We start from the raw sequence: 15,431 nt of genomic DNA, 5'->3' as shown, positions 1-15,431 counted from the left end.
CAAACTTACACATGAACACACACACACACACACACACACACACACACACTCTGAATGGTAATAGTTAGTGATGAATGTGTCCACTCCCCCAAGGTTGCCTCTGGCTGTCTATTGCGGTGTAAAATAAAATGAGCCCCCTTTTCCCTCACCCACCAACTCTCACTGCCATCACCCATCACACTTTAAACCAAACACCATAACCCCTTAATATTCTAATAAAGCAAATTTATGTTATTATTATTGTTATTTTTTTTTTACAAAACGTCTTGAGGTATAACCATATTGAAAAGTTAGATCTTTATTTGTGAATCAAATTTTTTATTTTTAAGCAGTTATTTTGCTATTTGTCTTATCCTCTGGCAGTGGTGCTACGGGTTCTACCTCACTCACCAGCAGGGACAGAGTGGATTTGAGTTCCTGTTCAAGACAAAGGAGCTGAAGAAGAAATGGCTGGACCAGTTTGAGATGGCCATGTGAGTTTCAAACCCCAAATACCAATTCCTAAACCTGAATGAATTTCTTTGCTCAGTGGAACTCAAAAGGTGACTTTTTGTTGTTGTTGCTCTTTTCTGTGCAATTTCAATAAAGAACCAGAGAATTCAAGCTTAAAAACCACAGAAGGTATTTGGTGGCATACATGTATAAATTTAAGTTCAGTGCTGTAAATTTGGTACTGTTCTGTGATGTGTGTCAAACTCAGAATTCCAGGAAAGCAGGCTCTAAATGCAAGGAGTACTTTATTGAACTAAACTAACAATAACACTATGTGGCATAGTTAGTTTACTGGGGGTTATATACACACAGGGGAATACAATCAAGGGAACCAATCAACAAAAAGACTACAAAGTGACAAAGACCAGACACAGAAAACTGGAACACAACTTGAACATGAAAGTCCAATACAATTTCTTACAAACACACAGTTTTTCACTTCACAAGATGTTAATTGATGGACTGAAGTCGTGTCAATTACTTGGGGATTATTTTGTTGTTTTTATCATCCATTTGAACTCTCATTCTGACGGCACCCATTCACTGCAGTGAATCCACTGCTGAGCAAGTTATGTAAAGCTAAATTTTCCCACATGTATTCTGATCTGTTCTGGTTTACAATATGTCATAATGGATCACTTTTATGAGGGTGAGTAAATGACAAATATTTTCATTTTAAATTAAATAAATTTGAGGTGACCTTTCACACTGCATTCAAATGCTCCCTGGAACTTTGGTCAATGCAAATTCCAGAGTAGTTCACATGACAATATGAATCTACTTTCGTAAGTTAAGAGAGAGGAAACATTTGCACACATCATCTTACTTTCAATAAGGCATTCAACGTTTTTTTAATGATGTCATTTGATGTCAAGCAGCTTACTTCGTTCTAGTACAAGGTGACATCCTGTGCCTGGGATGTTGTTGAGATTTGATAGCACAATGTATTTACTGTGGAAGAAATGAAAAGAGAGATGGAGAGGAAAACTAACGAGAGTTCTGATTTAGAAATTGTGTAGGTTAAAGAGGATACGCCGTCCCTTGTGCCGAGAGTCTGTAATGATGTTTCCTATCCCGCTTGATTTATATGTCACCCTTTAAAAATGTGTCTCTGTACACGCACTTATACATGTTGTTGACTGCATGATGATCTGAAGGGTGCATTCAAACAACAAATTACACCTGCCGCATGCACACAGCTCTCTTGATGCAAGAATCAATCTTAGAGTCGTTCGGGTAAAGAGCTTCCCCACTGCTCTGATTCGTGCCCAGAATTGGAAGGTCTGGTCCCAGCCCCGTGGGCCACAACATTCACCACTGCTTGGCCCCTGTTCAGTCTTAAACAAGTAGTTTGTCACATGCTCTTTTTTCCAATCAGCCAACTTTGCACCATTGCTTTACTTTATTTCTGATTTTCCATTTCAGATCTAATATTCGGCCTGAGAATGCCACATTTAACTCTCACCACTTCAGGATGCACACTTTCGAGAGGGCCACCAGCTGCAGCTCCTGTCATATGCTTCTCAGGTGAGCTGACTTTGCACTTCTGAGACATTTTGTGTGTTGAAATAAGTTACAAAGTCTACATTCAAAGGTCCAAACCTGAATTTTTATCAATGTCAAAGGTCCGGAATAATTGGTTATTACAAAACTTGTTTTTAATAAACATGCATAAAATGCATAACAAATCAGCACTAATTTTTTGAAAAAAAAAAATCAGATGCTTGACTTGGGAGCAGTGTGCTCATAGATGACCCTCTAGTGTGAGGGTAGCACTACAAGCTCAACCACAGGAGCAGCCTGTCAGGGAGGCAGAAAAGGGCCTAACAACCTTGTATTGCTGTCTCACGGAGCTCTGGGGAGGCTGAGAGGGAAATTCAGATGCTCAGGAGGGAGCGACGTGCTCATCGGTGACCCTCTAGAGCAGGGGTTCTCAAAGTCTACATTCAAAGGTCCAAACCTGAATTTTTATCAATGTCAAAGTTCCGGAATAATTGGTTATTACAAAACTTGTTTTTAATAAACATGCATAAAATGCATAACAAATCAGCACTAATTTTTTGAAAAAAAAAATTAATAACAAGTGCAAAAGTGGCAAAACAATTAATTTAAGTGTCAGGAATAGAGGTCGACCAATATGGGTCTTTCTCTGGTCAATGCCGATATTTAGAAATGAGGGCAGCCAATATGTGATGCTGATTTTTTGCATCATTTAGCAATTTGTTTGGCCAATTTTCTTTTTTTTCCTCTTCATCTCATAAAAGAGAGTTTGAGTAAATGTTTATTGCAGGGTACAAGATATAATAGTAATAGTAGTAGTACTAGTAGCCTAATTCATAGTAATACATGGCTCAAAACTTACTTAAGCACCTTCTCAAAACAGTTCTGAAGCTTTTTGCTTATGTTTGCTGACAGACACCAGTGTTTCCCACAGATTTGCAAATGCAAATTCATTCTCTGCCAACGGGAGGTGCTGTTGGTGTGGGAGATATAGCGGTTTCCACGGTAACAGCTGTACTCAAGTGCTGTGCGCACAAACGCTACTTTATCAGGCATTACAGTAAAGACGAAATGAAAATGAATAGAGGTGAAGTGAGACCCAATTACGTCATGTTATACGTAGTAGTACTAGTAGCCTAATTCATAGTAATACATGGCTCAAAACTTACTTAAGCACCTTCTCAAAACAGTTCTGAAGCTTTTTGCTTATGTTTGCTGACAGACACCAGTGTTTCCCACAGATTTGCAAATGCAAATTCATTCTCTGCCAACGGGAGGTGCTGTTGGTGTGGGAGATATAGCGGTTTCCACGGTAACAGCTGTACTCAAGTGCTGTGCGCACAAACGCTACTTTATCAGGCATTACAGTAAAGACGAAATGAAAATGAAATAGAGCTTTTCTGAAGATGCTCGGTTCTTTTCAAAGATACATTCATATAAAAAAAACACCCGCGCCACATTTTGATTTTGAAATGTGCAGCGCTGATGTTTATTCAACGAAATAGAAGTGTTTCAAACTATTTGTGGCGGTCAGTTTTGATATTGTGACGGTCCGCCACAAATAAATCAATGTATGGGGAACACTGGACATGGTTATAAGTGAAATGGCCATAATCTAAGTGATAACAAAAATAAAAGTTCACTCATATGTGGTGAAGTGAGACCCAATTACGTCATGTTATATGCCTTACTGGATGTCATGACAACAATGTCACGCAGGAAAACTTTAAATATCTCGCCTTCGCTTTCATTTCGGACCATCTCCAAAAAAACATACAAAACTAAACTAATTATTATTATTGCGTTTATCAAAGTAGGAAATACACGCTTTTAATCCCTTACACAATTCTCTTGAAATACGAAATGGAGGCGGGTCCGGATTGAATTCCCTCCGGATCCGGACCAGAGTCCGGACTTTGAGAAGTGCTGCTCTAGAGCGAGGGGAGAACTGACTCTGTTAGGGGAGACCTCAGACGCTCAATTTGGAACGGCGTGCTCAAAGGTGACCCTCTAGGTCAAGAGGAGCACTGCTAGGCTCAACCAGAAAAGGGGCAACTCACCAGGGCAGCAGCAAGCAGCTAAACTACCTGGTCTTGCTGCCAAGGAGCTCAAGGAGCGGAGGGCTTGACTCTCAGTAATGAGAGAAGAACCCAGCTCGACAGAGTTCCGAGAGTTCAGAGAGAGAGGGGCAGAGTTCTTAACTCACAGCTAGAGAGGAGGACTCACATGATCTGCTTAGGAGCGGCGAGCTCATAAAAGACTCTCCCGCTGTGAGGGGAGCACTGCCAAGCTCGGAGAAGCAGATTGACCGCAGATGGGGCATCAGTAACGGAATCCAGCTTAGAAGGGATTACGTGTTTCAACAGGGAGCAGCAGGCTCCCACCATAGACGCAACTAACCAAGGAGGCGACAGGGACAGGCCTGACAACTCGGTATGGTTGCACATGGAGTTCTCAAGAACCGCGCTCTCGGCTCTCAGGCTGAGGCAGGCCCTCATAGCTCATACTGGGAGCGGTAGGTTTATAGCTAACCCTCGCAGTGAGGAGAGCAATTCCTAGCTCAGCCAGAAGGCAGCATTAGACTAGAGGGGGCAGTCTAACAGGGCCTGATGAGAGACTGTCAGCTGAACACAGTCTGAGCGTGGGTCCCGTTTAATCAAGCTCGAAGGAACCTGCAGAAACAACTGGACCTAATGATCCACTCATGCACAAAGAGCTACTGTTACTCAGAGCTGAAGCACTTAGGAAAGGTCTCCGCAGAGAAGGAAACATGTCTCACTCGTACCTCAGGGAAGGAAGTGTACTCAAGCCCACTCCACAGAGGGGTGACTCACCGGTTCAACCATAAGGGCAGTGTGAAAGGGAGGTCCAAAAAAGGGCCCTTTAACAACCTATCGAAACTGCAGAGTGGAGTGAGATTGCTCAATGTCTCAGCGAGAGGCGCTCTAAAGAAAGTGCATAATGGTAAGTGGATGACTCAAAGCTCAGGAAGCCCCGCGGGTCGAGACATGAGTAATTTGCACTGGCCGGGGCAGCTTCTCGAAGCAATCACCCAGCAGGCCATCAGGGAGCAGGTCATATTCCTCAAGTACTGCCCTGCTCAACCTGAAAGTTACGCCCTCAAAAAGACCCGGAGGGCCTCGGAGGTTGTAGCGCTAAGGTTAGGGAACCAGGTTCTGTGCTGGTGACCTACTCACAAGTAGCCCTCAAGCTAGTGAGAGGGGAGTACGGTCAAGTCCCTAGCCACAGAAAACATGATACTCTACCACACCCAACTGTGGGAACAGGAGCAATCAGCTCAGTTCAGGGCCAATCATCAAGGAGGCTCGCAAGCCAACATTTGAGCACAGAGAGTCATATAACCCTGAATGAAAGTAAAGGTGCAGAAAATTGGCTCCCAGAGTGCAGTATAATGTGGTTATCTGATAAGGACATGATATAAATCATGTCCAACAACTGCAGACAGATATCCACATTATACAATTCCTTATATATAAGGAATTATAAACAGCAGGAAATTACTGATAGGGAAAAGATTTGCTGTCAGGTCCTTTCCATTCTCTGCCCACCAACCACAAATTGCAGGCAATGGACAGACAATTCTCACCGCAATGCGCAGCATACATTCAGCTCTTGCGGGAGCTAAACACGCATTGTTTACCTCAGAAATCAAGCAAGAACAGAAATGTTATTCCCACAAGAGGCGAACGCACTCATGCAAACTCTATCTACAACCTCGGGTAAATGGTGAAGTACTCACCTCCCCTCTCAGTAGTCGCGCAAATGCATCACGATGAGCACAAGCTGTCTTCTTGTGAGTCGAGCATGTTCAATTCATGCTTATCCCTTACATAGAAATAAGCAATGAACACTTTTAACTCCCTCGAGAGCTGAACGCACTTGCTCTTCACGTATCAGAGCAAAGCCTCTGGTGAGAGAACATACACTCCTAGTATGTTTAGCTTTCTGTTAATGTAAACAAATGGTCAGTGAAGACGAAGAAGAGGATGACGTGTTCTCCCGGTGCCCTTTTATACTGTGGTCGTGCCGGTAATGATGTCATAGGCTGTCGCCAGCCAATGTTATTGTCGTGTTTAGATGTATGCTTCAGACACTGGTCACGCCAAAGGTGTTGCCCATAGCGACCACTAGAGGACGCAGTTCGAAGTTCCCTCAGAAGGGAACTTTATATATTTAATGATGATCCAGTCCACGTCAGTAAGAACTCGGTCCTTTGTTCACTTCATTTTACCGTGGATTTGTTTACAAACAAGGCACAATTTGACTCGGGAATTTTAAAAAGATGGAAACTAAAAGATGCCTTAACAATGCCGTGCCGAGTATATTAGATCCGACATTAATGTCACAATACAAGTGTGAGTAACTGTTTTTATTACCTGGTCACTATTGCTTTTTCTCTTCTTATAGATCGTTTGATATTGTATATTGTTTTGATATCCACCACGCCTATTCAAACAGAGCGTTCTGATGAGGGGGGTTACAGGACAGAAAATAGCTTATTACTTCCAAATTATTATGTTTTTGATGTAAAAATCTTGATAACATTATTATTGACCAGTACAAAATAAAAAAGGCAGTTCATGTTGTGTTTAAAGACCTTATGAAATCAGAGTTTTCTTTCTGCCCTGTGTTTTCTGATTGTTCATCTTCAAAACACAAATGAAGATATTTTGAATTCAACCTGAGAGATTTCTATCCCTTTATTGACAGTCCAGGTAATCAAAAGTTTGATGATTCAAATATTGTAAAAAGTAATCCATATGAATTGAATGATTTAATCCAAGTCAATCCAAGTAAATCATGTTATATGCACGTCAAGCAAGTAGGGTTGAGCTTCTACTGTATTTCATGAGCTCCATTAGGGGTGGGCGATATGACCATAATCTTATATCACTATATGAGTAATTTTATTTCACGGTAACAATATCTACTATATAACGATATAGTTATTTTTGCTTTAAATAGTGTCTTTATGATATAACATTTTTTAGAGATGCACCGATCGATCGGCTAGGGATCGGAATCGGCCGATTTTCCTCATGATCGGTGACCGGCCGGTCAGTCTCACTTCTTTCCGATTCTGAACCGATCCGTTTTGTTACCAGCGGCACAGGCAATAACGTCAGCCACGCATTCTCACTCTCTTCTCTCCGACGACCCCTTCTCTCTCACACACGTCTCATTTGCTTCGGTTAAATAGTGCTTGTATTGCGCATTATTTTAGTCATCCCTGCAGGTTTCGCGCTAACACCAAAAGCGCGCACACCACCACTGATCTATAACAAGCCGCACTCAGTCTCAAACAGCTTGTGAGCCACAAATACCAAAATGAGTGGCTAACTGCGCTAAAACGGTCAAATACATACAAAATTATGTCAAAATACCCGTCTTGGTGAGTATCCAGTTAAACACAGCCAGTTTTGGAACGTTAAATAGTTGAGAAAGAGAACGCATGTTGTGTAACAGTATATTGGGTCCGTGGATAAACTCTTAAAGGGACCGCAGTCCAATATTCCTGCTGCTGTGTCTCATGTTAATCAAAGAACAAAAGACAAAGAAAATCACTTTCTGCTCTGGTAAGCATTAATCTGTATTTAATTTTTACAATGAAGACTACAGAAATTAAAGTAATCAAATGTAAAATAACACTGGATGTGTTATTTTACATTTGATTACTTTAATTTCTATAGTATTTCTTACCTGAATAAAAACTTACTTAACCTGAAAAACTTAGTTTCATACCTCTCTTTATTCTATTGCATTTATTTGTGCTGTTGTTTGCAATTTTTTATTTGTTCTTATTTTATTACTGACTTTTTACTTGTGTCTTTTTTTTAGTCGACGAAAAGTCATTGCATTTTTGGCAACTTTTAGTCATTACTTTTAGCCAAACTGCAGTTACCAACATTTATTTTGGTAGCTATTTTACATGTAGTCTTCAAACAAAAATAGTCATTAATTCTTCTCTCTTTAGACCAAATCAATTAAGCTTATGAGAAATTTGAATCAAAGATTGAATTTGGAAAAACTTGAATAAATGATGACAATTTTCATTTTTGTGTGAACTATCCTTTAACAGTAGTGAAAAGGGAGCAATTTCTAAAAATTATAGTTGTTCATATGTATAATATATATAATTTATAATTTTTGAAAAAGAAGCAGAATAAGGCAATAAGACAAATATGAAAGATACAAATTAAACAGTAGGTTTACTTAACATGTTTATTTAACATATTTTGTTGGTTAACATTAATGACACGATAGGTACTTAATTAGGAATGTTGTCCCTTTAAGACGGAAGGCATGCATGTAATACTGACACGTTCAGTTTTCACCCACCTGTTTACGTTCACTTAATCCATAACCGAATGTATTTATGTGAGATACTCTACACGATAGATATTTGGACTGCTGTGTGTGTATTTGAGCACTGAAGAAGTGGAGCGTGCACGCGAGAGAGAGCACTTCTAACAGCGTGATTCCGCCTATCCCGCCTTCACTAAATTTAAGTTAATCGACAACGAATTGTGACTCCCGGGAAAAACGGGACGTCTGGTCACCTTATCCCTACCCCTTCGGGTGCTGAGGCCATTGTTTCAGATCGCTAGTTTGCATTTTGGTAGCCTATCCATCCACTGCGGCTGCCATACTGAGACTAGATATGCAAACGCCCTTTATCCGATTGCAATCCAGTGACAGGGACGCACATTTTGAAGGACAAGACAGTAGCCTATAGGATGTATTTTGAATGTCCGTTAGTCCTCAAATAACACTATAGTCTTGTCTTGTTAACGAAGACGTGGCATAAATTTCGTCATAGGTTTTATCATCAGATATTACACTTTTAGCTCGTCAACGTCTCGTCTTAGTCACAGAAAAAATGTTCGTTAACGAATATTTTTTGTCGTCGTCTTCGTTGACGAAATTAACACTGCTTAGAAAGAAAATCTGAATCGGCAAAAATCGATATCGGCAGATCACATTAATAAATAATCAGAAATCGAAATCGGCCAAGAAAATTGCAATCGGTGCATCTCTAACATTTTTTGATACCATAGTCATAATTTGTGTCAATATCACACACACAAAAAAAACTAATACTAGCCTAAAAAAGAGCAAACAGTCGAAACAGTCAAAGCGATTAAATAAGAATAAGAAACTAATTACAAGCAATAGGACCAAAAAACTACAGTAGAACAAATGAAACAAAAAGAAATGCTACATACAGGGCTGTAGCTGGGGGCCCCGGTGCAGGTTGTACCCAAGGTGCCTTGCTTGAAATCGTGTAAATAGCAAATAAAATAAATAGAACAAAGATACAAATTACTCAGTGTTTAATAAGTTTTTTCAAGTTTGTAGGTGTCCAGGTACAGAAACTGAATAATCAAATGTAAAATATAATTGCATAGTTTTCACCATCTAAATAAATATAGATTAATTATTATTAAAACTACAAAGTAATTCAGTAAAGAGCAGTGAGTGATTTTCTCTCTTTTAAACTCTTGGATTAACATTAAAGACACCGACTGCTGCTAGTAAATTAGGCATGGTCACTTTAAGAGACAATACATCCAATATAATGATACACATCTGATTTCTTTCTCACCTGTTTAGGTTCACTTAAGTTGAGACATAACCGACAGTTTTTCGAGGATACTCGCCAAGATGGGTATTTCGACATAATTTAGTATGCATTTGTCGGTTCAAGGGCAAGAAGAGGCAAAACTCAATTTGGTGTTCACGGGCTGTGAGATGCTGTGAGAACACAGCGTGTGGGTGCTGAATTGTCGCCACCACCTTTCACCCCACTAGCGACGACCCTGGCTACATACATTGTATAAAGTAATCAAATGTACAAAACAGTGCATATTCTTCACTGTGTAAATTAAATATATATTTCTTCTTATTAAAGTTACAAAAGTGACTTAGCTGTCACTTTAAGAGCTGTCCGGATCTAATATAGCCTACTGTTACACGTGTTTTTTTTTCGTCTGTTTGCTTTCACTTAAGACCTAAATTACTGTGTTTAAGAGGATACTTGCAAGGACGGGCATTTTGACACATATACTGTAAGTGTGTGTATTTAACAGTTCTAGGCCTATAAAGCAGGAAAAAATAACATTCAATTCTCCCGCTCTCTATGAGCACTGTATTAATGTGCGTGCACCTCTCTGATTTGTCCTCATTTGTTTTTAAACCGCAATGCTTAAAAACACATGCAAATTATACGTTTTTGTGACCACATAGCACAGCAACGTCATGTGAGCGTGTAACTGCGATAGAGACGATAGTCCAAAATTTCTACCGGTTAATCGTATCTACCATTATCGCCCATCCCTAAGCTCCATGTATGTGCAATGATCAGTGTTTATATGTAAATAAAATCCTAAATTCAGTCTGTTCATCATACAGTATAGTGTGGCCGTGTCTTTTCAGAAGACTTGGGTTAAATGCGAGTCATTACTTTGCAGATTCACTATCGTTGTGTTTACTTGAACTTTCCATGGAGGGGGGCGGGGAAATCTCCTAGGTTTTATTTGTTTGTGTTTCGAAAGTGTAACAAAAGTTTTACAAATTTGGAACAACATGATGATGAGTAACCTGCAAAGATGGCTGAATTGTCGTTTTTGGGTGAACTATCCCTTTAAAGCTATATGACATAAACTGAAAGCCAGAAAACTTTGTATTTCACAAGGTCTGTAATAGCCATTTATGCTTTATGTAACTGAATGAAGCCAGCACTGACCCCATGGTCCTTCTGCTCTTCAGGGGAATTTTTAATCAAGGCTACCTTTGTCCTAAATGCGGAAACGGGGCTCATAAGGGTTGTCTCGGAAAACTAGGAGCATGTGGAAGGGCAGGTAATGGTCAGTAAAGAGCCTCTGCATTAACCAAGTTGGCATTTCACTGTTCAAAGAATTATATGTATTCCTGGAATTTATACCCAGATAATTTCAGATTCTTTTTCATGTCAGAGATTCATGGGTTTTGAGACATACCATAAATATTTCAGTGAATGTTGTAATGTAACTGTCATACCATAGTTTGAAGGTAACACAGAGCTTGAATATTCCTTTACTATATGAATAAAAGGTCATATATATATATATATATATATATATATATATATATATCAACGGACCCCTTGGCAATTGAATCGCCATTGGCTAGTATTTTTTTGTTTACTCGCCAGACTGAAATACTATACTATATATATATATATAAGTTATGCCATTTTACAAACATAGAATATTTGTAAAATGGTACAGCTTTTTAAATATCTGAAAGTACACTCTTAATATCAGTCAGTCAAGCAGTCAAGCATTATAATATGATAATCAAGTATTATTTAATAATAGAAGTTTAGTAATTAGAATTAAGACTTGGTAACCATGAACGTAGGACTGGTGCTGGTGCTTTTTTTGGTCATTCAGTGTTCCTGTAAAAAACGAACAATAATACAGATAAGATATTATTATTATATGAATTCTACTAATAAGAACAATATAAAAACGCACTAAGGATTATTTTCAAGATGCACGTGTATATTTGTCTGATCCTTGACGCGATCGTGAGCAGCAGTGCAAAGTTGATTCTGTGCTTAATTGATCTAATATTTTATGTTTTTTAAAATGTTGTAGATTTAAGTAGCAAATTAGAATCGCTAGAATTAATGCATATATTTTGAGACAAAGTTCTTAATAATTTTCAGTTTTGTTTAAGAGAATTAAAGCAACAGTTTTTAAATAACGAAAGAATATATAAAGGTATGGTATTTGGGGTAAAAAAGCGCCCCCGCTGTTGGGGCTAATTAATAGATGGCTGACTTTTCCATTTGTTGACATGACATGGTTAGATTCAGATGGTAAATATCATATATTATGCTGGGTGTCCATATTAGAGATAATCACCATATTTAGAATGAAACCATCATATTTAAAAACATGATATTAATCATAACATATAATAAAATATCATTTGTTGTTACTACTGTAAACATATATTATTGGATCTCCTTCAATGCTTTCAGAATCTTTACTTATTAAAATGATTTTGTTTCTGTATTTTAAAATATATTTTTTATATTAACATATTTTAATGACAGTATATTTATTAAACAAAAATTCATTATTTTAGCTATTTTTCAAAATAAGCAGAAAATAGTACAAACTTTGCTAAAGTGATTGTTTTGAACAAGTATTAACATTATTAAAAACAAACAAACATAATTTTAGCTAAAGTATTTGCATCAATACTGTGTGCCTTTTGCCCCATGCTGGTGAACCTTTTACCCCGTGTGTGGGTACATTCATACATTTATAAGATTTTTAAACAAAATAACAACTTGAATGATTTATTTTCACACAAAATATGTTGCTCCATTAATGTTCAATATAAACGTTTCTCTCAGTTAATGTGCGTGATGTCATCTCACAATCTGAAGCATCTGTCATAGCAAATCAACACATGCTGGTGTGAATGATTAAGCGAAGCGTCTTCTCATTGGATAAGAACACGCAGTCTCATGAACAATTTAATATACACCGACGCATCATCGATGTACTATTAGTCCATTGCCACGTCACAAATTGTGACGTCAACACAATGTAGATTTTAAACCTGGAAGATGAAAATAGCGCAAAAAACCTTAAAATTAACCAGTTTTCTCCAACAGTTAAAATTATCGGATGCTAACATTGTCTTCTATGATGTGCAACACAAACATCTCTGCTAAAATCTCAGAAAAAGTAGTCTGGGGTTTCATGACCCTTTAAGGTGTGCCTTTAGCCCCGTTGTACCCAATATATATATATATATATTCAAGTTTCGAGTTGTTCATGTAAACTCTTTCATGCTGGTGAACCTTTTACCCCGTGTGTGGGTACATTCATACATTTATAAGATTTTTAAACAAAATAACAACTTGAATGATTTATTTTCACACAAAATATGTTGCTCCATTAATGTTCAATATAAACGTTTCTCTCAGTTAATGTGCGTGATGTCATCTCACAATCTGAAGCATCTGTCATAGCAAATCAACACATGCTGGTGTGAATGATTAAGCGAAGCGTCTTCTCATTGGATAAGAACACGCAGTCTCATGAACAATTTAATATACACCGACGCATCATCGATGTACTATTAGTCCATTGCCACGTCACAAATTGTGACGTCAACACAATGTAGATTTTAAACCTGGAAGATGAAAATAGCGCAAAAAACCTTAAAATTAACCAGTTTTCTCCAACAGTTAAAATTATCGGATGCTAACATTGTCTTCTATGATGTGCAACACAAACATCTCTGCTAAAATCTCAGAAAAAGTAGTCTGGGGTTTCATGACCCTTTAAGGTGTGCCTTTAGCCCCGTTGTACCCAATATATATATATATATATATTAGGGCTGGGTATTATATATATATGTGTATTGTATATGTGTATATATATTAGGGCTGGGTATCTTGATATTAATCAATTCTCATTTTTACGTTGGGGCACTTCCCATCCAATATATAGCAATAAGCATTGTGCTTTGGTACTTTTAATATGAAACAAAGTCTCAGATTTCAAATTCTGTCCATTGTATTGCAATATTCAAACAATAAATGTCATTTTAGCGCTGTTTAATGTGGAGTGACAGATCACTGTAGTGCCTCGATCAACAGACGCGCCAGCACGTAGCGCATGTGAACTGATCATCTCCGCCACATTAATACCAGTTTCAGCACAAAATAATCATGACTAAACATCCGAAGGTAAGTTAAAAGAAAGACTACAACTTTACAATCCGTATCCTGTCTCATGTAATCGCTCAATAAGTGTTTCAGCAGCGCAAAGACGTCAATATAACATCTTGTAAACAATGTCATGTAACGTCACATTTACCTCAGAAAATACATATTTGGTGACCATAAGCTCATTAATCAGATAGAAAAATAAACTGTAGAAAGGGACATTTTGCTAAATATATGCACCATATAACATATTCATTATAAATTTTACTGTTCTTCAATATTTAATTTGTTTGAATAAATAAATCAATCAATCAATCAAGTTTTTATGACAGCCACCATTATGTTTATATTTCCAAAATGTAGAAATATTATGTAATTGTAACTTTATTATTTTAAAAACTTCATTATTAGTAATTTTAACAAATCAGTAAATTTTAACCTTCAATGTTATAGTAATGTAGTACCAACTGACTCTCGTGTATATTTTACAGCAATCGTTGAGAGATTTTTTTTCCTTGAGAAAATTTGGCATGTACTGTACCTGATATATATCCAAACTAATCGATATTGAATCGAATCGAATGGCGAAATTTGTGTCAAAACCCAGCCCTAATATCTCTCTCTCTCTCTCTCTCTCTATATATATATATATTGACCTTCTTTTAACTTGAGTGTCACATTTTTGGAAAAATGCAACACATACATATATTTAACATACAAAGGAAGGAGTACAAAGCAAAAACAACAACAATAGTAAAATAAACAAACAAGTCATAATAATTTTAAAGAACAAAAAACCTGTGTGATTATCCCCTTACTATGGCTCTCTAGATATAAAGCAAATAATTCTACTGTATTTATTTGCTGAAGAGGTCTATAATAGTCTAAACTTTAGATTAAGATTTGTTTAAACATTAGCCACAGATTTGTAATTTGTGCATGTACAGTCTTTTTGCTGCCTTTACAATTGTTCTTTTCCTCTTTCATCATGATTTCAGGTGCTGCTGTTCAAAAACCACAGGTGAAACCACAGACAACTTCATCTAAATCTAAATAATTTGTCCATGTAATACACTTCAAAGATGGTATTTCCAGACTGCAATATAAAATGATCTTCCTTTACGGATATTTGGAAGAAAGAGGAAAAGTATTGTATAATGCTGTCTGAAGTATGTTTTATTTTCATTTAAATGTATGTTCATTCTACTGACAGAATGCAGTCTTAAACAGGAATAACAGAATCGATGTTAGATGTTGTAAATTCACTTTGACAATGTTTTTATCAGCGTTGCAAAAAGCAGATAATAATAGCTGAGTGTGTTCATATTGCAGAGAATCTGTTAATGACATTCTCGCCCTTCTCTTATTTCACAGAGAAAGACAAGACCTAGGAAACAAGAAGACCAAGGTAGGTGTCTTTCTCTTCAGCATGCTTCTGTATATAGACTGTGATGTTGTCAAGACTGGTGTAAAACTCTCTTATATATTATTATTTTAAACATTTAATGTGATACACACAGTCTTTTGTTCCACATCATCAACCTTATTGTTGTTCATATGAGGAGGTTCATTCAGGTGCTAATTGCTGGGAGCTCAGTGAATAATTCTTTGAATTCAGATCCATGTGGCCTTCCCAATACACTGTGTATCATCAGAATGATGAGGGTTATCTCCATTATCG

At 37.5% G+C, this 15,431-nt stretch overlaps 1 protein-coding gene across 1 annotated transcript in view; it reads left to right on the top strand.

Moving 5' to 3' along the window:
- The window catches only part of LOC107569735 (guanine nucleotide exchange factor VAV3-like), a gene marked incomplete at its 3' end in the record, with an annotated part of 45,126 nt that extends 29,968 nt beyond the window's left edge, over positions 1–15,158 (top strand). The window contains exons 15-19 of the mRNA XM_016255885.1: positions 364–473; positions 1,918–2,019; positions 10,783–10,874; positions 14,749–14,771; positions 15,125–15,158. Coding sequence (XP_016111371.1) covers positions 364–473; positions 1,918–2,019; positions 10,783–10,874; positions 14,749–14,771; positions 15,125–15,158 — 361 coding nt within the window. The remainder of the gene's footprint in view (positions 1–363; positions 474–1,917; positions 2,020–10,782; positions 10,875–14,748; positions 14,772–15,124) is intronic.
- Positions 15,159–15,431: the final 273 nt, after the last annotated feature.

This window comes from Sinocyclocheilus grahami, unplaced genomic scaffold (genome assembly GCF_001515645.1).
Source record: "Sinocyclocheilus grahami isolate Dianchi unplaced genomic scaffold, SAMN03320097.WGS_v1.1 scaffold1377.1, whole genome shotgun sequence".
In the NCBI taxonomy this organism is placed as follows: Eukaryota; Metazoa; Chordata; class Actinopteri; order Cypriniformes; family Cyprinidae; genus Sinocyclocheilus; species Sinocyclocheilus grahami.
Note: the sequence above shows the minus strand (reverse complement) of the source record. Positions and strands in the feature narration are given on the sequence as shown.